This window comes from Oncorhynchus masou, chromosome 2 (genome assembly GCF_036934945.1).
Source record: "Oncorhynchus masou masou isolate Uvic2021 chromosome 2, UVic_Omas_1.1, whole genome shotgun sequence".
Classification (NCBI taxonomy): Eukaryota; Metazoa; Chordata; class Actinopteri; order Salmoniformes; family Salmonidae; genus Oncorhynchus; species Oncorhynchus masou.
The window spans coordinates 37,191,933-37,218,007 of record NC_088213.1 but is presented as its reverse complement, the minus strand read 5'-3'; the positions used below and the strand labels follow the sequence as shown (position 1 = coordinate 37,218,007).

Sequence of the window (26,075 nt, the reverse complement as noted above, 5' to 3'; positions counted from 1 at the left end):
GAGAGAGAGACTGTGTGTGTCTGAACACTCGTAAACAACAGTGGGCTTCTTGGAGGAGAATATAGACTGATTGCTGCATTGGTGTGGTACCTATATAGAGAAGAGCAGCGAAGAACCTGAGGCTCTCACTGTTGCTTACCCTCTTTGCATGGCTACAACATGTTTCAGTTGGTTTCTCTCCTGTTTAAACGTAGCAGTAGAATTGATGATAGTGGTGTACTGGTTGATGCAGACTGAATGGGCCATTTTAATTATATAGAATAAATAAATATCAAATAATATATTATTTGGCGACATTCTCTTCATGTCATCAATCATTATTTTGGACATTTTATTTCCTGAATTTGAAATGTAGCCATTCCGCTCCAACTGTGGAGTATACATTTTATGGCTTTTAAACATCCCATGAAGTTCAAGTAAATTATGACCTTTTTATTCAATGGCTACTTTTCAAATGCCATGGTTTTTAGTAGGGTTTACGTTGTGCGGGGGGACATGCAGTATTTTCATTTGGCTTGTAATGTTATCAAGATGTAGTTTTTCTTTTGTTTTGTTTGTTTTGTTTTTGGGTTGCTGTTTAAACTAAAGTGGTATGTTGTGTATATGTTGAGAGCTCCTGTGTGTATTGGCTGCTCTGATCTGACATTCAGACCTGCATTCTGTTTGACCTGACCTTTAACTCCTACCTCTGAGTGTCTCTATTTCAGGTCTCCCTGCTTCCTCTCTCTGCTTCCTCCTTCAGCCATTATTAATCTTCTGTTTTAATATTCTACGTTGCCTTCTGTCACTTGATTCTTATAATTATAAGCACATTTATTTATTGGATGTGTGCTACTGGTTGCTCTTGTCCCATTACTCACCATATGTTTCTTCCATTGTTTATTTCCTCAGATGTACAAGAAGGATCCCTACCTGGAGGAGCCAATCAGAGTGAACCAAGGTGGTGTAAAGCCGTCTCCGACGATGGGGCCTCCCATGACCTACGAGTCCCAGCCTCCGTACCAGGACCAACACCCATACAGAGATTACGATCACCCGCCTAACCGCTACGACGGGGGTGGCTACCTGGAACCAAAGTATCGTAACTTCGACTCTCAACTGCATCACGAGAAAAACGTGCCTCACTACGATGACCAGTGGCCTCCATACAACCAGCAGACCTCTGGCCCACCACCCCACCAGCAGCAGCACCCCCATGGGCCTGGCTACGACCCCCGGCTGTCCTATGAAGATGGACCCGAGCGAGACAGCCCCCCTCAGCCGCGCTATGATGAGAACCCGCTGGGCTACAACGGACGACCTCGCTATGGCAAGCCAGCAGGACCAGGACCCATCCGCTACGATGAGCCTCCTCCATCCGTCCCAGGGGGCTACGCTCCCCTACGTTACGACCAGGAGCCTCACCCGTATCCCCCTGCAACACGCTCTCCAGAGCCCCCGAAACAATACTACCAGGGGGAGCCTGCCCAGCGGCCAGGACCTGGTCCTGCCTACAACCAGGCAACACCACAGCACCGAGGCTACAAGCCCCCATCCCAACAGTATGAACCCATCATGAACTTTGACGCCCCAGTGCCCGCACCCAAACCACAACCAGAGGCTCTCCGTCCCTCACCTGGGGACACGGTGGTCACTACAGCCCCCAATCCCCTTCCCCCTCCCCCCAGAATAGAGTTGGAGGACGACCCGGCCATAAGGGCCCAGTCGGTGCTGTCCAGGGTCAAGATGTTTGAGAACAAGCGCTCTGTGTCTGTGGACCGAGCCAAGGAGGCAGGAGATACCGTCGGGCCCAGGGTAAGCATCTGGAAAACACCTCACTCTTGTGCACGTATGTAATGCTCAGTGCTTGACTTGGGCACAAGCTCAAATGCTCTACTGCCTGAGCTTCTGTTCCTATTATAGAATATTAGCTCAAAAGTTTTGTGGAGCTCCTGCACTTAAATGCAAACAGTAGCGGCACATAAAATGAGTACCATAACCTATTTCAGTCCAAGTTAAGCACGGATAATGCTCACAGGGTTACCTGACCCTGACCTCTTCTAATTCTAGTTGAGTGGTCCATGTGATGTCCGTAAAGGTTTACTTTTCCAGGAATTTTATTTGCATTTCTATCTTGCTCCCACAGTCAGCAGATCTGCCCACCAAACCAGGCGCGTGCATTCCTAAAGCCAACTCGCTCAGCAATCTGGACCAGGAGAAGTCGTTCAGGTAATGAGTCATAATGGAGTACAGCCCTGAGCCCCCCCACACACACACACACTACATCACACCACAGAACAGATGCTGCTTTATCTCTGAGGGCCAGATATGTCTGTTAGGGCTGTCAGGTGATCCACTCTGAAGTGGATAATAGGGCTTAGAAAGGTAAATGACTTTTGAAGATATGACAGTGTACTGTATTGTATGTCTGCCGTCTTGTGTGCTCTGACCCAACTTAGCCATTATTTTGATGTTTATCTACTTTTTTGGCACTAAATCTATCCGCTATCATTACATATGATCAACAAATACTTTTGAACATCAGACCGGCTCTTACTTAACTCAATTCTGGGTTCAACTACGAGTTTGACTCATCTGCCCTGGGCTCTTTGTGTACCTCCAACCAAATCTTCGGGCTACCCAAGAGGAAATGCCGGCAAAAAGGAGGCAGGAGAGTGGCCAACCTGGCGAGTCGAAGGAAAACCAGCTACCAGTTCCCTTCATTCTACTGGCCACTTGATAATAAGATGGATGACCTCTAGCGGGACTCTCGTAACTGCAATATCCTCTGTTTTTCTGAAACATGGCTTTCAGACAAAATACTTGATGGATTCTCCATTCACCGAGCGGACAGGATATCGGATTCAGGGAAATATAGAGTGGGAGAGCTAAGTCTCTTAATCAGAAGCAAATGTTGTGCAGACTTGCAGTTTTGTCCTATTGTTCACGTCTTGAAATACCTGATGGTCAAATGCTGACCTTTTAACCTCCCGAGAGACTTTTCATCTGTTATTGTGACTGCTGTATATATTCCACATCAGGACAACAACAACAAGCTGGCACTTGATGAACTGTACGAGGCTATAAACAAGCAGGAAACCATGCACCCGGATGCTGCTTTTCTTGTTCCCGGTGATTTTAATTCCGCGCCACTCCTGCTTCCTGTTTACAAACAAAAGCTCAAACAGGAAGATCCATGATGTGCTCCATAGAAAATGGTCTACCGGAGCAGAAGCTATTCTTCAGGACTGCTTTGCTAGCGCTGACTGGAATTTGCTAATCAGGAAATGCATCGCTGACATCGTCCCCACAGTGAAGGTTTGCTGCTTCCCCAAACTAAAGCCCTGAATTAACACAGAGATGCGTGTTAATCTAAAGGACAGAGCTACTGCACAAGACGTCCCGCTATGACCTCTGCAGAGCTATCGAACAGGCAAAGGGGTAAGATCTAAACAAGGTGGAATCCTATTATACCGGCTCTGAGTCATGTGGCAGGGGCTACAGTAAATGATGGACTACAAAGTAAGCCTTAGCTGTGATCTGCCTAATGAAGTCTCTCTACCAGACAATCTCAATGCCTTTTATCAATGCTTCGACAAAAACAACACAGAGCCCAGCATGAGGGCCCCGCTGAGCCAGAGGACTGGGTGATCTCTCTCTGAGGCTGACATGAGTAAGGTTTTTAAGTGTGTCTACACGCGTAAGGCCGCATGTGTCTTCAGAGACATTTTCAACCTCTCCTTGTCCCAGTCTGTAATCCCCACATTTCAAGCTGACTACCATCATTCCTGTTCATCAAAACTCTAAGGTATCCTGCCACGTTAACTACTGTCCTGTATCTGTAATAATTAAGTGTTTTGAAAGGTTGGTCATTGCACACATGAACTCCATCATCCCAGATAGCCTGGACCCACTCCAATTTGCATACCACCCTAACAGATCCATAGATGACGCAATATCAATTGCACACCACACTGCCCTCTCCCACCATAGTGCCCTCCAAGAGTGTCACCAAGCTCGGGACCCTGGGATGGAACATCTTCCTCTGTAACTGTATCCTGGTCTTCCTGATGGTCGACCCCAGGTGGTAAGAGTAGGCAACAACACCTCCGCCACGCTGACCCTACAACAATGGGGCCCCCCACGGGTATGTGGTTAGCCCCCTCCTGTACTCCTAGTTCACCCACGACTGCGGCCACGCACGACTCCAACTCTTTCAAGTTTGCTGATGACACGTGGTGGTAGGCCTGATCACAAATGGCGATGAGACCGGGAGGACGTCAGAGATCTGGCAGTGTGGTGCCAGGACAACAACCTCTCCCTCAACGTCAGCAAGACCAACAAGCTGATCTTGGACTACAGGAAACAGGGGAGGGTGCACACCCTCATCCACATTGACGGGGCCGCAGTGGAGGGTCATGAGCTTCAAGTTCCTCTGTGTCCGCATCACTGAGGACTTAACATGGTACTCTCACACCAGCACTCTCACACCAGCACAATTGTGAAGAAGGCACGGCAGTGCCTCTTATCCCTCAGGAGACTGAAACGATTTGGCATGTCCCCTCAGATCCTTAGGAATTTTTACCGCTGCACCATCAAGAGCATTCTGGGGCGGCAGGGTAGCCTAGTGGTTAGAGTGTTGGACTAGTAACCGGAAGGTTGCGAGTTCAAACCCCCGAGCTGACAAGGTACAAATCTGTCGTTCTGCCCTGAACAGGCAGTTAACCCATTGTTCCCAGGCCGTCATTGAAAATAAGAATATGTTCTTAACTGACTGTTTAAATAAAGGTAAAATTAAAAATTAAAAATTCTGACTGGTTGTTTCACCGTCTGGTATGGCAACTGCACCACCCTCGACCCGAAAACCCTACATAGGGAGGTGCGGACGGCCCAGCGCATCACTGGGGTTGAGCTCCCAGCCATTCAGGACGTACATTCCAGGGTGTGTCTGAGAACTGTTTTCCATACTCTCATCGGGCAGGTGGTACAGTTGCATCAAGGGTCAGACCATGGGTCCTTAAAGGTTTTGGGGCCGGGTACCCCGTTTGTGATAGAAAATTCATCAGGAACCCCCTCATAATCAGAACACAACTTGAGTTAAATTAAAATAGCATATATGGAGTTTTGGGAAGGAACATTTTAAGGACTCGCCACTTGGCATCGGAGAGAAAAAATGTCAGTTTTCAACCAAATGTCCTGCAATTTTACACATTTTGTCATGGAATAGAGAAATGTTTTGTTTTAACTATAAAGCTAATATCCTGCAATTCAAACAATTTTTAAATGAGGCAGAGAGAGAACCTTGCCATTTTAAAGCTTAAAGTAACTGTCCAGTGTTTCAAGATTTTTTAAATAATATTATCTATAATTAATCATTACAATATGAGTGAAATAATTACCATTTTTGGAAGGAAAACTGTGTTGAAAAGCAGCTTTTCTATGTTGGAATAGTGTGGGCAGAATGACTGTCCCCTCTCATTGAAGCCACGGAAATTCAAGGCCGACCGCAGTATTGCAGGTATTGTTTGCAGAAAACAGGATCCCTCATTATAGTGAATTGAACTTTTTGTAAATAAAATAAAATATTGAAGACTATCATGGTACAAATCATAGCTTCATAGTGAGTGAGTGAGTGGTAGGTAGGTAGGTAGGTAGGTAAGTGAGGTAGGGAGGTAGGTAGGTGAATGAAGTAGGTAGGTAGGTGAGTGAGGTAGGTAGGTACAGTAGGTGAGTGAGGTAGGTAGGTAGGTAGGTAGGTAGGTAGGTAGGTAGGTAGGTAGGTGAATGAAGTAGGTAGGTGAATGAAGTAGGTAGGTAGGTGAGTGAGGTAGGTAGGGGAGTGAGGTAGGTAGGTTGGTAGGTAGGGGAGTGAGGTAGGTAGGTGAGGTAGGTAGGTAGGTAGGTAGGTAGGTAGGTAGGTAGGTAGGTAGGTAGGTAGGTAGGTAGGTAGGTAGGTAGGTAGGTGAGTGAGGTAGGTAGTTAGGTAGATGGGTGAGGTAGGCAGGTGGGTGGTAGGTAGGTAGGTAGGTAGGTAGGTAGGTAGGTAGGTGAGTGAGGTAGGTAGGTAGGTAGGTGAGTGAGTGAGTGAGTGAGTGAGTGAGTGAGTGAGTGAGTGGTGGTGAGTGTAGTGGTGGTGGTGAGGTGGTGAGTGAGGCAGGTAAGTAGGTAGGTAAGTGAGGTAGGGAGGTAGGTAGGTGAATGAAGTAGGTAGGTAGGTGAGTGAGTGAGGTAGGTAGGTAGAGTAGGTGGGTGGGTGAGTGAGGTAGTTAGGTAGGTGAGTGAGGTGGGTAGGTGATTGAGGTAGGGAGGTAGGTAGGTATGTAGGTGAATGAAGTAGGTAGGTAGGTGAGTGAGGTAGGTAAGGGGAGTGAGGTAGGGGAGTGAGGTAGGTAGGTAGGGGAGTGAGGTAGAGAGGTTTTTAGGTAGGGGAGTGAGGTAGATAGGTTGGTAGATAGGTGAGTGAGGTAGGTGGGTGGGTAGGTAGGTAAGTGAGGTAGGGAGGTAGGTAGGTGAATGAAGTAGGTAGGTAGAGTAGGTGGGTGGGTGAGTGAGGTAGGTAGGTAGGTAGGTAGGTAGGTAGGTAGATAGATAGGTGGGTAGGTGAGTGAGGTAGGTAGGTAGGTGAATGAAGTAGGTAGGTAGGTGAGTGAAGTAGGTAGGTAGGTAGGTAGGTAGGTAGGTAGGGTAGTGAGGTAGGTAGGTTGGTAGGTAGTGGAGTGAGGTAGGTGGGTGGGTAGGTGAGTGAGGTGGGTAGGTGAGGTGAGGTGGGTAGGTGAGGTAGGTAGGTAGGTGAGGTAGGTGAGGTAGGTAGGTAGGGGAGTTAGGTAGGTAGGTAGATGGGTGAGGTAGGTAGGTGGGTGAGGTAGGTAGGTGGGTGAGGTAGGCAGGTGGGTGAGGTAGGTAGGTAGGTGAGTGAGGTAGGTAGGTGGGTGGGTGAGTGAGTGAGGCAGGTAGGTAGGTAAGTGAGGTAGGGAGGTAGGTAGGTAGAGTAGGTGGGTGGGTGAGTGAGGTAGTTAGGTAGGTGAGTGAAGTAGATAGGTGGGTAGGTGAGTGAGGTGGGTAGGTGAGTGAGGTAGGGAGGTAGGTGAATGAAGTAGGTAGGTAGGTGAGTGAAGTAGGTAGGTGGTGAGTGAGGTTGGTAGGTAGGTGAGTGAGGTTGGTAGGTAGGGGAGTGAGGTAGGTAGGTAGGGTAGTGAGGTAGGTAGGTTGGTAGGTAGGGGAGTGAGGTAGGTAGGTTGGTAGATAGGTGAGTGAGGTAGGTAGGTGAGTGAGGTAGGTAGGTGGGTAGGTGAGTGAGGTAGGTAGGTGAGTGAGGTAGGTGGGTGGGTAGGTGAGCGAGGTATGTAGGTAGGTGAGTGAGGTAGGGAGGTAGGTAGGTAGGTAGGTGAATGAAGTAGGTAGGTAGGTGAGTGAGGTAGGTAGGTGAGTGAGGTAGGTAGGTGAGTGAGGTAGGTAGGTGTTGAGGTAGGTAGGTGAGTGGTAGGTAGGTAGGTAGGTAGGTAGGTAGGTAGGTGGTGAGTGAGTGAGGTAGGTAGGTAGGTGAGGTGAATGAGTGAGGTAGGTAGGTAGGTAGGTGAGGTAGGTAGGTAGGTAGGTAGGTAGGTAAGTGAGGTAGGGAGGTAGGTAGGTGAATGAAGTAGGTAGGTGAGTGAGGTAGGTAGGGTAGGTGGGTGAGTGAGGTAGGTAGTTAGGTAGGTGAGTGAGGTAGGTAATTAGGTGAGTTGGTGAGGCAGGTAGGTAGGTAGGTAGATGGTGAGGTAGGTAGGTACAGTGCCTTGCGAAAGTATTCGGCCCCCTTGAACTTTGAGTCCTTTTGCCACATTTCAGGCTTCAAACATAAAGATTTTTTTTTGTTTTTTTTGTGAAGAATCAACAACAAGTGGGACACAATCATGAAGTGGGACGACATTTATTGGATATTTCAAACTTTTTTAACAAATCAAAAACTGAAAAATTGGGCGTGCAAAATTATTCAGCCCCTTTACTTTCAGTGCAGCAAACTCTCTCCAGAAGTTCAGTGAGGATCTCTGAATGATCCAATGTTGACCTAAATGACTAATGATGATAAATATAATCCACCTGTGTGTAATCAAGTCTCCGTCACATTTGTGTAAGGAGGAGCAGGAGGAGCACTGCCAGAGCCCTGCAAAATGACCTCCAGCAGGCCACAAATGTGCATGTGTCTGCTCAAATGGTCAGAAACAGACTCCATGAGGGTGGTATGAGGGCCCGACGTCCACAGGTGGGGGTTGTGCTTACAGCCCAACACCGTGCAGGATGTTTGGCATTTACCAGAGAACACCAAGATTGGCAAATTTGCCACTGGAGCCCTGTGCTCTTCACAGATGAAAGCAGGTTCACACTGAGCACATGTGACAGAGTCTGGAGACGCCGTGGAGACCGTTCTGCTGCCTGCAACATCCTCCAGCATGACCGGTTTGGCGGTGGGTCAGTCATGGTGTGGGGTGGCATTTCTTTGGGGGGCCGCACAGCCCTCCATGTACTCGCCAGAGGTAGCCTGACTGCCATTAGGTACCGAGATGAGATCCTCAGACCCCTTGTGAGACCATATGCTGGTGCGGTTGGCCCTGGGTTCCTCCTAATGCAAGACAATGCTATACCTCATGTGGCTGGAGTGTGTCAGCAGTTCCTGCAAAAGGAAGGCATTGATGCTATGATCTGGCCCGCCCGTTCCCCAGACCTGAATCCAATTGAGCACATCTGGGACATCATGTCTCGCTCCATCCACCAACGTCACGTTGCACCACAGACTGTTCAGGAGTTGGCGGATGCTTTCGTCCAGGTCTGGGAGGAGATCGCTCAGGAGACCATCCGCCACCTCAGAGGTCATACAGGCACGTGGAGGCCACACACACTACTGAGCCTCATTTTGACTTGTTTTAAGGACATTACATCAAAGTTGGATCAGCCTGTAGTGTGGTTTTCCACTTTAATTTTGAGTGTGACTCCAAATCCAGACCTCTATGGGTTGATACATTTGATTTCCATTGATAATTTGTGTGTGATTTTGTTGTCAGCACATTCAACTATGCAAAGAAAAAAGTATTTAATACGAATATTTCATTCATTCAGATCTAGGATGTGTTATTTTAGTGTTGCCTTTATTTTTTTGAGCAGTGTACTACGCATGTTGCAGAGGCTGTCCCGTACACATGTTTATCATTGAAGCACTGATGTTTTCTTTGTAGTTCTGTCTGATTTGTTATATGGTAAATTGTAGTGATTTAGAGGTTGGAACAAACACACCACAATATATTTTAGAGGAATTTCTTTGTGTGGTTTATGTTATTTTAATTCTCACCCCTTCTTTATCTCTTATCTCTCTTTCTCTCTTCAGAGTCCCTGAGCCTCAGAAGCCCCGGGAGGTGTCCGATGATGACATAGTGCGCTCTAACCACTATAATCCAGATGAAGACGAGGAGTACTATAGGAAACAGCTGGCCTACTTTGACCGGCGAAGCTTAGACGCAGGCAAGGCCCCTCAGACAACACCTGTCATCGCAACCAAACCTGCTGCTCAACCACAAGCACATCCCGGATACAACTACCCCAGGTAACTCACTCCCACGTGTCACTCTCTCTGGGATATGTGGTAGGAAATCAAATCCCTGTGGTGGGAGACGGTGTATGTGAGTGGAGCTGAGCGAGGAGTGGATCGTTTTGACTGGAGCGTTGGCCTTCTCGCCCGCTCCAGTAGCGCTCACTTCATGAGCCCAGGGCATGCCCGTCCCAGCATGCATTTTTTGTCTACTTGTCTGCTGTAGCCCCTTGCTTTAGCTACTGTATGGTAAATATTTTCATAAAGCATGATGGCGTACTACGTGGACATGCTAACAGAAAGGAACGAGGTGTTTATAAACTCAAAATCAGATCTCTTAAAAGTTTCATTAATTTTCGTACAATCACTGATTTTGGCCCAATAGGCCTGGCATATTACCTCTTCCAAGGAGCTTTCTGTTTTGATAGGGTTATCTTACCGACAATCCTTTAGGCTTACTTACAGAAAAAAGAAAGAGAAAACGATGCATCCCTGCCCAGCCTGGGGATGTTTAGCATCACTCAGAGGGTGATGCAAGCTGACTAGCCTAGTAACTGGCCTACTAGGCAAGTCAGTTAAGAACAAATTCTTAGTTACAATGACAGCCTACTGGGGAACAGTGGGTTCACTGCCTTGTTCAGGGGCAGAACGACAGATTTTTACCTTGTCAGCTCTGGGATTTGATCCAGCAACCTTTTGTTTACTGACCCAATGCTCTAACCACTAGGCTACCTAATTTGTATTTAATTCTAAGTAAGACACAGCCTATATGTGTAATTTATAGAGTAAATTGATTTAATGCAACTAAAATGTTTTTTAAGTGCTGAGCGCTTAATGTCACTGCCAGCCTAGTGTGTCACACTAGCAAATTCTTCAAAATGTATTTATTTGTCGGCTGGTTTTCATAGCTGATTTTGAAAAGGCTTTTGATAAAGTCCGACTAGAGTTTATATATAAATGCCTAGAATATTTAAATTTTGGGGAATCTCTTATAAAATGGGTTAAGGTTATGTATAGTAACCCTAGGTGTAAAATAATAAATAATGGCTACTTCTCAGAAAGTTTAAAACTATCTAGAGGAGTAAAACAAGGTTGTCCACTATCGGCATATCTATTTATTATTGCAATCGAAATGTTAGCTGCTAAGATTAGATCAAACAATAATATTAAGGGATTAGAAATCCGTGGCTTAAAAACTAAGGTGTCATTGTACGCTGATGATTCATGTTTTCTTTTAAAACCACAATTGGAGTCTCTCCATTGCCTCTTAGAGGATCTAGATACTTTTGCTATCCTCTCTGGATTAAAACCAAATTATGATAAATGTACCATATTACGTATTGGATCACTAAAAAATGCACATTTTACATTACCATGTAGTTTACCAATTAAATGGTCTGACGGAGATGTGGACATACTTGGTATACAAATCCCAAAAGAAAGAAATGATCTCACTCCAATACATTTTTATAGAAAGTTAGCAAAAATAGATAAGATCTTGCCACCATGGAAAGGAAAATTCCTGTCTTATTTGTGGAAAAATCACCCTGATTAACTCCTTAGTCATATCACAGTTTACCTGCTTTTTAAATTATATGAACAAATAATATTCAATTTTATTTGGAACGGCAAGCCAGATAAAATTAAAAGGGCTTATTTATATAACGAATATGAATTTGGTGGGCAGAAATGATTAAATATTAAAGCATTAGACCTTTCACTGAAGGCATCAGTCATACAAAAGTTATACTTAAATCCAAACTGGTTCTCTAGTCAATTGGTAGGAATGTCTCATCCTATATTCAGGAAGGCCCTTTCCCCCTTTATTCAGATTACACCTGCTCACTTTCGGTTGTTTGAAAAGGAAATCATCTCCAAAATATCTTTATTTTTTAAACAAGCCTTAGAAAGTTGGTTGCAATTGCAGTTTAATCCACCTGAAAGGACGGAACAAATAGTACAACAAATATTGTGGTTAAATTCAAATATACTAATTGATTAAAAGAAACTGTATTTATCAAAGAAATGTTTAAAAAAGGTATAATTTTAGTGAATGATATCATAAATAGGACTGGTGGAGTTATGTCACACATGCAGCTAACACATGCAGCTCTGCTCTACCCAAAATTACAACCAATTAATTGCAGCATTACCACAAAAATGGAAGAGGCAAGTAGGAGGGGAAATAAGTAAGGAACTTGTGAAAAAGTGTGATAAATTAAATTGATATATGTTTTATTTAAGGGCCAAAAAGCTGACAGCTGTGCCATATAAATTGCAAAATAGTTGGGAAGAGATTTTCGATGTACCCATTCCATGGCACATGCTTTATCAATTGATACGCAAAACAACGCCGGATTCAAAACTTTACATTTTTCAATATAAATTACTATACAAAATTCTTGCAACTAAATAGAATGTTATATATATGGGGGATACAATCTTCCCAGCTCTGCAGATTCTGCTGTGAGGAGGCAGAGTCATTAGATCATTTATTTTTGTTTTGTCCATATGGAGCTCGTTTTTGGTCACAGGTCCAGGAATGGCTGAAGAATTGCAACATTTGCCTAGAACTAACGCTACAGATAGCAATACTGTTTGATTTGAAAAGCCATAGTCAATCAATCAATAATTATTTTAGCAAAATGTTTATTTTTAATTTATAATCTGTAGAATCTATGAGATTAGGAAGGTTCAATTATTTTCTGAAGCATCACAGCACAGTTGAGAAATACCGTGGGGCAAAAAAGTATTTAGTCAAGTTCTCCCACTTAAAAATATGAGAGAGGCCTGTAATTTTCATCATAGGTACACTTCGAATATGACAGACAAAATTAGATTTTTTTCTCCAGAAAATCACATTGTAGGATTTTTAATGAATTTATTTGCAAATTATGGTGGAAAATAAGTATTTGGTCAATAACAAAAGTTTATCTCAATACTTTGTTATATACACTTTGTTGGCAATGACAGAGGTCAAGCGTTTTCTGTAAGTCTTCACAAGGTTTTCACACACTGTTGCTGGTATTTTGGCTCATTCCTGCATGCAGATCTCCTCTAGAGCAGTGATGTTTTTGGGGCTGTTGCTGGGCAATACGGACTTTCAACTCCCTCTAAAGATTTTCTATGGGGTTGAGATCTGGAGACTGACTAGGCCACTCCAGGACCTTGACATGCTTCTTACGAAGCCACTCCTTCGTTGCCCGGGCGGTGTGTTTGGGATCATTGTCATGCTGAAAGACCCAGCCATGTTTCATCTTCAATGCCCTTGCTGATGGAAGGAGGTTTTCACTCAAAATCACGATACATGGCCCCATTCATTCTTTCCTTTACACGGATCAGTCGTCCTGGTCCCTTTGCAGAAAAACAGCCCCAAAGCATGATGTTTCCACCCCCATGCTTCACAGTAGGTATGGTGTTCTTTGGATGCAACTCAGCATTCTTTGTCCTCCAAACATGACAAGAGTTATATTTTGGTTTCATCTGACCATATGACATTCTCCCAATCTTCTTCTGGATCATCCAAATGCTCTCTAGCAAACTTCAGACGGGCCTGGACATGTACTGGCTTAATTAAACCCAATTTCTTAAAATAAATCCCATATGCTATGTTATTACAAAAAAGGTTTTAAATTTTCTGGTAATGCCAATTTGGAATGCTTCTCAAAGATGCCCTCTGGTGGTCAAACTAGCACTAACTTGCATTCACAGAAAAAATGTATGACAGTTAATAATGTGCCACAGAATGCTGCAGCAGGCCGCAAGGTATGACACAACTTTTAAAGGAGGAACCACTGTAGCTACATACACACACTACTCCTGGGGTCTAAACCTAGACTACAGTATATCTCTCAGCAACACACACTACCACCACCAGAACATTTGATTCACCCTGCCATGGAAACGGTCCTCTTATAGTTGAAAGGACAGAGTTGGTGGTTGGCCCATGCTGACAAATGAAAAACTAATTTTTGAAGGCAAGCTGTTTTTTGTTATCCTCCTGGGCGACAGTAGAAGGGTTACTTTGATGTACCACACTGTGTGCATTCTCCGCCTCAGTCAAAGACCATGCCAAAGATACAAGATTAAGTGGGAAGGGAAAAATACTATCACAGTATTCTTTTATTCTGAATTTCTTTCAACTATCAACAATGGGTTTCACCGTTCTTACAAGGTGTTTTACCACTGTAAAACGTGCCTCAAGAGACGTTCAGACTACTTTGGATGTCAAAGCTGCAATGTATGCATCATTATTTGCCCCATTTTGTAATTATCTAATTAATCAATTGCACTGTAAGGTCTTATTGGCACCAGTAGTGGAAAGCATATTTTAAAGTCTGTTTTGGAGAAGCAATCTGTGTAAATGAATACAGTCAATTAACTAGATGGAGCCACTGAGTTTTAATAAAACAAACAGACTCACTGAACTGCAGTAATTGAACCTTCCTCTTGAGGATACATGGCATGTCACTGGTGTCACTGTTTAGGTCTAGATTTTTTGAAGTCGTACACATGACAAACTGTGATACATTATTTAAAATCAGTTATTCTAACCCTGGCCTGAATTCTTCTTTACCATAAACCCATATGTTTGTACCATCATTGTGACATTGGTTGAATGTGCTCTTGTGTTTTTTTACAGGGCAGAGTCCGTGGAGAAGGTCAGTCCTGTGGAGAGGAGATATGAACCCGTTCCCCAGGTTACCCCTGCTGCCCCACCTGCCATACTGCCCAAACCCACCTCACCTGAGGGTAAGCACTATTGTATAGGACACCCACTAGTCTAGTTGTACATGAAGTATTTTCATCTAGAAATATAATACTCACACACACACTCACAGTGACTCACTTACCAGATCCCCATGATTCTCCCAAAGCAGACACAGTCACGACCAACTACCTACCCCAGAAGAGTTACCCTGAGAAGTCTCCAGTGAACGGTACGGCAATGAAGGACCAGCCCAAGGCCCCGGCCAATACCAGCTACAACCGCTATGTCCCCAAGCCCTACACCAACTCCGCCAAGCCCTTCGAGAGGAAGTTTGACAGCCCCAAGTTCAACCACAACCTGCTGCCCAACAACAAAACAGACCTGGCCCCAGCCAACAGCACAGCCCCAGCCAAGCAACAGATCTCCCCCCAGCCTACAGACATGGACTCAGGCCTCGACACCTTCACACGCACCATGGACAACAGGTCCAAGTACCAGCACAACAACATCAACGCTGTGCCCAAGGCCATCCCTGTCAGGTGAGAGGATTCAACATCATCCCCTAGAGGGGTAACCTACCCACTGGCGGAATTATACTGGGTTCAGTTATAATATATAGATTATAGTGTTATCGCCTCACTTCATGTATTATGGAAGAAACACACCAGGAGTGAGGAGTGTTTCTGTGCATGTCTAGAGAAAAGAAAGTCACATGGTCATGGGTCTTACAATTCATGGGTCTTACAGTTCTATAGTTGACACACTGAATGATACCAATGCCTTTGCCCGTCCAGAAGGTGTCACAAATGTTTGAGGCGGGCTCTAACTGGCTCTATGTTCTGGTATCTGACTGTGACAAGTCTCTCCCCCTGTAGCCCCAGTGCTCTGGAGGATGATGATGAGGATGAAGGTCACACGGTTGTGGCCACGGCCCGGGGGGTCTTCAACTGTAATGGCGGGGTGCTGAGCTCCATCGAGACGGGTGTCAGCATCATCATCCCACAGGGGGCCATCCCAGAGGGCGTAGAACAGGAGATCTACTTCAAAGTCTGTCGGGACAACAGCATTCTGCCCCCCCTGGACAAGGAGAAAGGTCAGACATGGGTTCATGGTAGAGGTCAACCGATTAATCGTAATGGCCGATTAATTAGGGATGATTTCAAGTTTTCATAACAATCAGAAATCGGTCATTTTGAACGCCGATTGTGACAATTTTTTTAAATGTATTTTTTACACCTTTATTTAATCTTTATTTAACTAGGCAAGTCAGTTAAGAACACATTCTTATTTTCAATGACGGCCTAGGAACGGTGGGTTAACTGCCTTGTTCAGGGGCAGAATGACAGATTTGTATCTTGTCAGCTCAGGGATTCAATCTTGCAACCTTATGGTTAACTAGTCCAACGCTCTAACCACCTGCCTCACGCCTGTTACGCGAATGCAGTAAGAAGCCAAGGTAAGTTGCTAGCTAGCATTAAACTTAATCAATCATAATCACTAGTTTTAACTACACATGGTTGATGATATTACTAGTTTATCTAGCGTGTCCTGCATTGCATATAATCGAGTGAGGGTATATGCAAAAGTTTGGGCCGCCTGGCTTATTGTGAACCAATTTGCCAGAATTTTACGTAATTATGAAATAACATTGAAGGTTGTGCAATGTAACAGGAATATTTAGACTGATGGATGCCACCCGTTATATAAAATACGTAACGGTTCTGTATTTCACTGAAAGAATAAATGTTTTGTTTTCGAGATGATAGTTTCCGGATTCGACCATATTAATGACCTACGGCTCGTATTTCTGTGTGTTATTATGTTATAATTAAGTCTCATTTGATAGAGCAGTCTGACTGAGCGATGGTAGGCACCAGCAGGCTCATAAGCATTCATTCAAACAGCACTTCTGTGCGTTTTGCCAGCATCTCTGCTGTTTATGAATTCAAGCCTATCAACTCCCGAGATTAGGCTGGTGTAACGATGTGATGTGAAATGGCTATCTAGTTAGCGGGGTGCGCGCTAATAGCGTTTCAAACGTCACTCGCTCTGAGACTTGGAGTAGTTGTTCCCCTTGCTCTGCGTGGGTAACACTGCTTCAAGGTTGGCTGTTGTCGATGTGTTCCTGGTTCGAGCCCAGGTAGGAGCGAGGAGAGGGACGGAAGCTATACTGTTACACTGGCAATACTAAAGTGCCTATAAGAACATCCAATAGTCAAAGGTATATGAAATACAAATGGTATAGAGAGAAATAGTCCTATAATTCCTATAATAACTCCAACCTAAAACTTCTTACCTGGGAATATTGAAGACTCATGTTTAAAGGAACCACCAGCTTTCATATGTTCTCATGTTCTGGGCAAGGAACTTAAACGTTAGCTTTCTTACATAGCACATATTGCACTTTTACTTTCTTCTCCAACACTTTGTTTTTGCATTATTTAAACCAAATTAAAACGTTTCATTATTTATTTGAGGCTAAATTGATTTTATTGATGTTAAGTGTTCATTCAGTATTGTTGTAATTGTCATTATTACAAATACATTTTAATCGGTATCGGTGTTGAAAAATCATAATCGGTCCACCTCTAGTTCATGGTACACAGGAGTTAGAAGATTTCACCAGTCTTAAGATATTCTGTTCTTCAGTTTTAAGTGTTTTTAGTACCGTAATTGCTGTCTTTACAGTGAATATTATAGGTATTCACCCCTCCTTAGATTTTTGTTCACATTTTGTTGCGTTACAAGGTGGGATTGAAATAGATTTCATTGTGATTTGTTTTGTCATCGATCTACACAAAATACTCAAAATAATGTCAGTGAAAATATATATATTTTTTTTTTTATTTTTAAAAATTAATAAAAATGTATTAACAAAAATATAGTCATTGCATTAAGTATTCAACCCCTTTGTTAAAGGAAGCCTAAATTAGTTCAGGAGTAAAATACTGCTTAACAAATCACATAATCAATTGCATGGACTCACTCTGTGTGAATATAATAGGTGCTGACATGATGTTTTTTTATGACTCCCCTTTCCTCTTTCCCCCATACACACAATATCTAAGGTCCCTTAGTAATGTATTGAATTCCAATCACAGAGTCAACTACAAAGACCAGGGAGCTTTTTGAAAGCCTCATGAAGAAAGGCAGATATTGGTAGATGGGTAACAATAACAAATCAGACATTGAATATCTCTTTAAGCATGGTCAAGCTAATAATTATGCTGTGTATGATGTATTAAACCGCCTAGACACATCAAAGATGAAAGCTGTGTTTCGAATACTCATACTAACGCAATGTAATTCTTCAGAAAATGGGCGTGGCTTCACAACGTTTTCAGATTTTAAGAAAATGGCTGAAAATATGCAGCCGTGGTATGACGAGAGCGGATACAAATTCATTGCTTTAACTAATTATGACAAATGTTAGGAAAATGTTGAAGAATGTAATGAAGAAATGACATCAAGTAAGTTACGTTACACATTATGTTTGCTGACAATTTGTTAGCTTCGCTGACCTTACGAACCGGATAGCATATCATTACAGCAGTATGTACCGGTATATTAACTAGCTACTATTTGGCTACTAATACATTGTCAAACTTGGCAGTATATTAACTATATGCTAACTAACTAACTAACCAACGTTTATTGACTTGATTATTCACGTCATGCTTACCTAAGTGGTATAGTCATTGTGCATTCTCAGTGGACATTAATTCTGGTTATCTACTCTGATTTCAGGGCACTCTCGTCTGAGTGTGCTAGAGTGCAGAATAACGGATGAATTTACGAACGCTCAACACCCGTTGAATATGACCGGTTGCAGTAAATTTTGGCAAATAAGCAGAATTAAATTGTTGCCAGCAGCACAGTTAAAGTCACCAACACTCTGGATAACATGAAAACAGCCTAATCAGCTCTGCTAGGGAGAGTAAAATGGTCAGAGTGAGGTGTTCTCTCATTTGTGTCTGGAAGTATCTAGCCAGTTAGCTCGGGTGCTTGACTCCTGTTGTGAGGTCAGAATCTAATGTGCTAGTGATGGCTATTTAACAGTCTGATGGCCTTGAGATGGAAGCTGTTTTTCAGTCTCTCGGTCCCAGCTTTGAAGCACCTGTACTGACCTCGTCTTCTGGATGATAGCGGGGTGAACAGGCAGTGGCTCAGATGGTTGTTGTCCTTGATTATCTTGTTGGCCTTCCTGTGACATCAGGTGCTGTAGGTGTCCTGGAGGGCAGGTAATTTGCCCCCGGTGATGCGTTGGGCAGACCGCACCACCCTCTGGAAGGCGCTGCGGTTGCGGGCGGTGCAGTTGCCGTACCAGGCGATGACACAGCCCGACCAGATGCTCTCTATTGTGTATAGCAACAGCACCAACTTCCGATCGACAGGCGAAGCGCTAGTATGCTCAACTGAAAGGATACCGTTGGTTTACACTATGCTAAAATGAACTAATAGTATATAGTATGTTGTATATGCTTAGTAAGTATATAGTATACAGTATGTTAGTATGGGTATTCGAACACAGATGCAGTCTTCCTTCTGAACTGAGCTGCAGGACAGGGAGGAAACTGCTCATGGATGTCACAATGAGGCCATTGGTCATTTTGAAACGGTTACAGAGTTCAATGGCTGTAATGGGAGAACTGAGCATGGATCAACAAGATTGTAGTGACTCCACAATAATGACCTAAATGACAGAGTGAAAAGAACAATACAAATATACAGAATAAAAAATATTCCAAAACATGCTTCCTGTATGCAACAAGGCACTAAAATAATACTGTAAAAAACATGGCAAAGGAATACACTTTTTGGCCAAAATGCAAAGCCTTATGTTTGAGGCAAACCCAACACATTGCAGAGTAAATGCTTATTTTTAAGCATTGTTGCATCAGGGTATGGGTATACTTGACATCGGCAAAGACTGGAGAGTTTTTCAGGATAGAAAAAGGGATATCGCTAATCACAGTCAAAATCCTAGAGGTAAACCTGCTTCAGTCTGTTTTACACCAGACACTGGGCGAAGAATTCACCTTTCAGCAGGACAATAACCTACAACACAAGGCCAAATCTACACTGGAATTGCTTACCAAGAAGACCGTGTATGTTCCTGAGTGGCCAAGTTACAGTTTTGACTTAAATATGCTTGAAAATCTATGACAAGACTTGATCTGTCTAGCCATGATCTCCAACACCTTGACAAAGCTTGAGAATTTTGAAAATAATTATGGGCAAATATTGCGCAATGTGTGAAGAAATCCAAGGGGGATGAATACTTATGATAGGCACTGTATGTAATATCTCAGTCCATGGTGGGGTTATTTTACTCTCCAAATGTGTTCGAGATAATTGTTGTTTTCACAGATCATTTATCATCTCTCTTCTCTCGTCTTCTCTCTTTGAGTTTTCTAGGATAGATATATTTTCCTTCAATCTTTTAATGGTTTTCAATGTCTAAACTTGTTATGGCTGCAATCCCGATATCGGGATAAGTGTTATCAACAACCGCTGAATAGCATAGCGCTACATAGCGCTAAATATTTATATTCATGAAATCACAAGTGCAATATAGGAAAACACAGCTTAGCCCTTTTGTTATTATGCTTTTGATTTTGAAATTATGCTTTACAGCGAAAGCAATCCAAGTGTTTTTGTAAGTTTATCGATTGCACGATAAAACATTAAGTACACTTAGCATCAGGTAGCTCGGGCACAAAAATCAGAAAAGCAATCAAATGAATCGTTTACCTTTGATGATCTTCGGATGTTTTCACTCACGAGACTCCGTTACACAACAAATGTTCCTTTTGTTCCATAAAGATTATTTTTAGATCCAAAATACCTCCGTTTGTTTGTCGCGTTATGTTCAGAAATCCACAAGAGAGGTCGCGACAACGCAGATGAAAATTCCAAATAGGTTCCATAATGTCCACAGAAACATGTCAAATGTTTTTTATAATAAATCCTCATGTTGTTTTTAAAATATATAATCGATAATATATCAACCGCAAATGTCTTTCACAGAAAGGAGAGGGGAAAACAATGGCTGTCCAAATTCTGTTGCGCGAGCAAAACTCATGTGACCACTTGACGCGATGTTATCGTTCTGGCTCATTTTTCAAAATAAAAGCCTGACACTGTCTGAAGACTATTGACACCTTGAGGAAGCGATAGGAAAATGAATCTGGTTCATATCCCTTTAAATCCAGCAAAGGGAGGCTATGAAACATGGAGTTTTCAAAATAGAAGCCACTTCCTGTTTTGATTTTCCTCAGGGTTTCGCCTGCAATATCAGTTCTGTTATACTCACAGACAATATTTTGACAGTTTTGGAAACTTTAGAGTGTTTTCTATCCAATACTAATAATAATATGCATATATTAGCAACTGAGACTGAGGAGCTGGCCGTTTACAATGGGCACCTTTTCATCCAAGCTACTGAATACTGCCCCTGCAGCCATAAAAAGTTAAATGTTCACCGTGCCTGTTTCAACCCATTAAGTAGCCCAACAGCTTCAGTGATCTTAGGAACACTGTGTGCATGTGTATTAGCCTCTAACCCTGTGTTGTATATCTGTTTCCAGGAGAGACCCTGCTCAGCCCGCTGGTGATGTGTGGCCCTCACGGCCTCAAGTTCCTGAAGCCTGTGGAGCTGCGTTTACCTCACTGTGCGTCTATGACCCCAGATGGTTGGTCTTTTGCTCTAAAATCCTCCGACTCCTCGTCGGGTACGCTGTCCTCTCTCTGTCCTTTTGGGGTCGGGGCTTTGGGTTGGCTTTGTGACAAACTGATGGTTGTGGGTCACTTTGATTTTTATGGTTTCATTTATTTGGTATTTCAGTTTAATCACTCACTCATTCATCCACTGATCTTTATTTATTTGATGTGGTCTTCAGATCAAAGTTATTCTTGTCATTGCTTTTTCATGCTGAAACATATTTCTTTCTGTTCTTTACTCCACTTTGGGTCGATGTCATCTGTTTGACATGGATATGGTTCCATTGGACATGCATCCAGCCGATCAGTTTTATGTTCATGAGATTAGTTTATTCTTTGTAGTGAATCATTCCACATTATTTTCCTACAAGTGATTTTTTTCTCTCACATAGCCACCCAAACGTCTATCCTGAAACGCAGCGGTCCTCTTATATTTGAAAGAGGACCCTCTCAGAGACAGACGCATGGCTCCCTCAGTACTAACAGATATTCTGTTGTGTATGTGAGAACAGCCTGTGGGTTGGATCTGAGATCTGTCTGTCTGACAGCATCAGAGCAGAACGGAGACAGCTCTCTGCTCTCCCTCCGTTCCTCTCTAAATGTCTTAATGGTAAACTTGGCACCGCGATGGATTAGCTACTATTTACTCTCAGCTAGAATTGGACTTGAAGGGCTAAATTAGCCTACTGCTGCCTCGTTGGCTTGTTCGTTTGTTGTCCTGCTTCGTTGTAGATGGATTACAAGGCTATGCTCTAATCCTCTTATTGTAAAACAACTTCTTTAGCTTAATTTCGTCTCGACTTGTGTCTTGCTCCTCACTTGCCCAGGCCCAATGGTAGTTTCCTGTAGGGAAGCAGCATAGTGTGTGACTGAATGGTCTTGGTTTAGAATGGTTCTGAAAGAAGTCTGCTCACAGACAAGGGTGATTCAATCCAAACCACACATGATCAGTTTACTTCTGAACAAACATTACCTTAATGTACTGATGTCATTATGAGTTTCACAGTGAACATTCCTCCTCCTGCTGCACTGGCTAATTGTGAACCTCTAACAAATCATCTGAGTCATTGACAGTTGATCTGAGTAAAATCAGTTAAACACCCCTTGGTCCTCATATGGACCCTATCTGATAGGACCTGTCATTGCTAAAATCCCTTTGACATTTAGGAGTAATTACACTATAATGATTATGATGCATTATCCTCCCTTGTGATTTCCTATCAGAACAGCAAAGCATGCTAAAAGCCTGCAATTTTCATGCACTTTGATCTGAACATCTCATAAAACTCACTTTTCCCACATGGCCCTGAGGGAATGAATGCAATTATCTGAAATAACAGTGCTTTAAAATGCAACTGCATTGTGGTTTGGAAGAAATGCTGCAGTTTAGTGTAACAATTTTTAGTCTAAAGCCGTTTTTTTTTTTTTACAATTATTTAAATTGGTTATTCTGTGGAGGCAATACTCTTGGCTCGAGGCCTGGGCTGGAACCCACCCATTAATTTCAAATTACAGTCGCTTCCAGTACATACTCTATCCTTAAGAGCTATAATTTGAAATGAAGAGTGGTTTTAGCAATGTAATGTGAAGTTTACTTCTGTCAAGCTACATCCTGGGGTGTGCACCACAAACAGCATGTATATATGGCTTTAATGGAACAAAGGGTGTTTTAGTTTAGTGTTTGGAGCTTGCTGGTTGTCAGTTTAGCATGAAGTGCATTATGTATTATGAACCGTATGCCCTTTCTCCACCTGTTATCATTACCATGTTCCTTCTCTCTCCCCCTCAGGTGATCCCAAGAGTTGGCAGAATCAGTCTCTCCCTGGAGACCCCAACTACCTGGTGGGAGCCAACTGTGTGTCTGTGCTCATCGACCACTTCTGAAATGTGCAACAGCTGGCCTGTTACTGAATGTGAAACCATGAGGAAAGGAGTGATAATAAACACATACACACACACACCATTTCTCCATGGGTGGACCATACACAATGAAGTATTTCCACCCAGTGCTCCAGCGTTGTTTACTGTGCCCATGGAAGATGGCGGGAGACTGAAGTTGCCCCTGCGTGCTGTCCTTTAACTCTTTCCGAGGTCTTGAAGAAAGTACAAAACACACAAAACAATTTAACCAGTGATGGAATGCATGACCTGTGCCACTGAGTAACTCATCACATTATACGCCAAGTTTGAACTTTAATTGTTACATAACAGGAAAGATAGTTTGTGAGGTTTTTACTATTGAAGTAGATGGACATACATGTAGGTGTATTTATACTATATATGCATACAGTATATATAATAGATGGTATAAATATCATTTTAAATTCAATTCTAGAAAACTGAATTCAAGAATCAGACTTCAACCTTTTTGTCACCTTTTCAATTGGCTGACTTAAAAGCCGGTCACATTTTTTCCACATTGACGTATTTGCGAAGATTTTGGAATTCGGTGCCAGGGAGATGGGCAGTAAAGTGATGAAGATGTAAATGTATGGCTTTGTGGTAATGATTATGGTGATAGTGAAGTTGGCAAGCATCCGCAGAAAAGAAAATGAAGATACAGGTGGATTTAAAGCCCAGCTCATGCCTCTAACATGTTCATCCTGTGACTCGAATGGCTCTTCGGTCCTTTGCTTTTTTCTTTCTTTCTGTAAACTGAACTTGGATTCACTTTGTATTGAGTACCAGAATTCTACTCCTGCTGTATCAAGATCTATGCATGTGCTATGACTCAGGTCCAGAAGCCTGCTCAGTTCTCTCTCACCATGTTAAAACCCTCTTACATTAACAAGCAGTGATGCCTTATCTGCAAATTATTCACTTTTTCAGTAAAAACCTCTGGGTTCTTCTAAGTTATGATGATAAATTATGGAAGAATGAAGTTTTCTCTTGCCATTTTGTCAACCCACTGTATAAATGAACTTGGGTTTAGCGCACAAGAACAATTGAGGCTAATAAAGGTATGCTTTCTTTATCTGCTATGCATATGACTTCAGAAGAAAAAGAAAAACATGACAAAAAAGACAAGTGGCTGTACATAAAGTTAGCATATGGCCTTGGTTCTTGGTTTGTAAATTAACTTTTGTATGTCTTTGTTATTTTGTATAAAACTGAGAAATCTGTTTAAAAAAAATGAATTGACCATGGTTTACTTTGAATTCTGGTTATACCCTTGAGCCTTGGAACTTGTAACTATTAGCAGTAATAAAATCCACATTTTCTACCAATATTCACACTACATATAAATAATAATAATTGTCACACAAATCTTTTGATGGTTATTTTACAAATGAGTAAAGTGCTTGGGTTAAACAACTTTGCAGACCTGTTCTTTAAAAGGGTGTGCTTTGAAAGTGTCCCCCTCATTTGTTTGTGATACTGGATGCTGTATTATTTTGTGCCCTGAAATGTATTTTTGTACTAATATACCATATATTACGGCACACCAGTACTATTTTCTTTATATACGATAACACAGCTTCAATTGGATATTAGCTCTTCACGTGTGGCTGACTTTTTTCTCTCCTTTGTGACACAATTTTAAGTATACCACTGTATTAATGAATAAAATCATTTTTAAAGTAAAGTGTTTCTGGGGGTTATTGTCATTTTTATGAGACCGATATTCCATTCTAATAGTTTAAAGGATTCTCAGGTGAAATATGTAATCATGTTCGTTTTCTCCTTAGACTGGATTTCTGTAGTTTGATCTTCATCCATTACAAAGCTGAGAGGGGGGAAGGTGGCTGCTGTAGAATTTCTATTATCTTTAGATACTGCGGCATGATTTAAGTGCAGTACCAGCTTGACTGGTGCAGATGGTGCTCTAGAGCCCTGTGGCTGGGTCTCCACAAGGTCAGCACCACAGCAGGCTGGTATTCAAAGATTAGGGACTGTAAGTCTTTAACCTCTGTTTGCATTATGCAGTACATTTTTACAAAGCTGGAGAATATAAACTTGTATTAATGCAAATTCATGTGTTTACTCCCAATGTACTAAAAGTGCACCTAATCTCAGTTGATGGTTCTCAACCTTTGTGAATCTAATAAAGTAGGCTTGTCTGTATGAAGTATAGATGGATCATTCAAATATATATTTTTTTTGACCCACCACCCAATGTTCTAAATGTATTCGGGCAATCACAACAATGAGAATAGATAGGTTGTCATCCATCTGATTTTGTGCTATTACAAACCAAAACCAAGTAGAGTCATTCATCTGTTTCACATGCATATAGCTGGGATTTGTATTTTGATGGAATGACATTCACTATTGTTGTCTCTAAATTATTTTTAGGCCTATACCCAGGCCTATGTCCTAACACTTGGTTCGGGGCTATAATTTGAAGAAATGTATGAGAAATTGGTCATTTGAATTCCGATAATTCATAGATAACTCAAATGATAAGTGCATGGTTTCACCAATGATAAGAGCATGGTCATCTTTTTAATGTTCATATAGTCTAATTATTTGTAGACGCAATCACATGAGGCTATTTTTTGGGATGCGAAGTGGCCCCTCAAATCTCCGCACCATCGTAGTATTGATCGCCCCAAACACGCATTGTGACAGGTCCCCATTACGCAGTATAGCGACCAAAGAACAGCGTGTAGCTAGCTGCATCTCCTCCCGCCGCGGGTAGTTTGCTGTCGTCTGTGAAAACCCTGCGCCTGTGTGAAATAGCATACCCACGGCCACGCTCTCTCTGCATGTACCCTGCTGCGCGTTTGACAGTGGATTACTAGCCTACATAAAAGGGTGACATTATTCCCGTTGCATTTCAGCTATACGTTTTTACTTGCCGATGTTCTTTAAAATGTATCCTGTAGCAATGAAAATAAGGAAGTATAATGAATCCTCGTGGACTATGATTTGATGGACCATTTCGCAAGCTTTTCCTCGAAAACCCGGTTACCTTACCTAATAGCTCGTTATCCTGTGTTTTTGCGGAATCGATTTGGGTAGCAGCACAAGAAAGTCACTACGCGTCTCATCCATCACACTGTTGTAGCCTTCAGAATAACAGGCATTTATTTACACATCTGCATCTTGGGATAATTAATGCAATTGAATGGAGTCTCTTTCAAAGGAACCATTTAGTAG

General features: G+C 42.5%; 1 protein-coding gene across 13 annotated transcripts in view; it reads left to right on the top strand.

The window, feature by feature from the left end:
- LOC135504298 (tight junction protein ZO-1-like) overlaps window positions 1-24,558 on the top strand; it is a 146,938-nt gene extending 122,380 nt beyond the window's left edge. For 8 of the 13 annotated variants that reach the window (XM_064922798.1, XM_064922758.1, XM_064922740.1 and 5 more), the window contains 8 exons: window positions 892-1,794; window positions 2,126-2,208; window positions 9,338-9,553; window positions 14,181-14,290; window positions 14,416-14,788; window positions 15,125-15,342; window positions 20,840-20,983; window positions 22,762-24,558. In XM_064922798.1, coding sequence (XP_064778870.1) covers window positions 892-1,794; window positions 2,126-2,208; window positions 9,338-9,553; window positions 14,181-14,290; window positions 14,416-14,788; window positions 15,125-15,342; window positions 20,840-20,983; window positions 22,762-22,856 — 2,142 coding nt within the window. In that variant the 3' untranslated portion in view covers window positions 22,857-24,558. The remainder of the gene's footprint in view (window positions 1-891; window positions 1,795-2,125; window positions 2,209-9,337; window positions 9,554-14,180; window positions 14,291-14,415; window positions 14,789-15,124; window positions 15,343-20,839; window positions 20,984-22,761) is intronic. The other 5 variants (XM_064922824.1, XM_064922769.1, XM_064922834.1 and 2 more) reach the window with 3 other exon arrangements.
- Window positions 24,559-26,075: the final 1,517 nt, after the last annotated feature.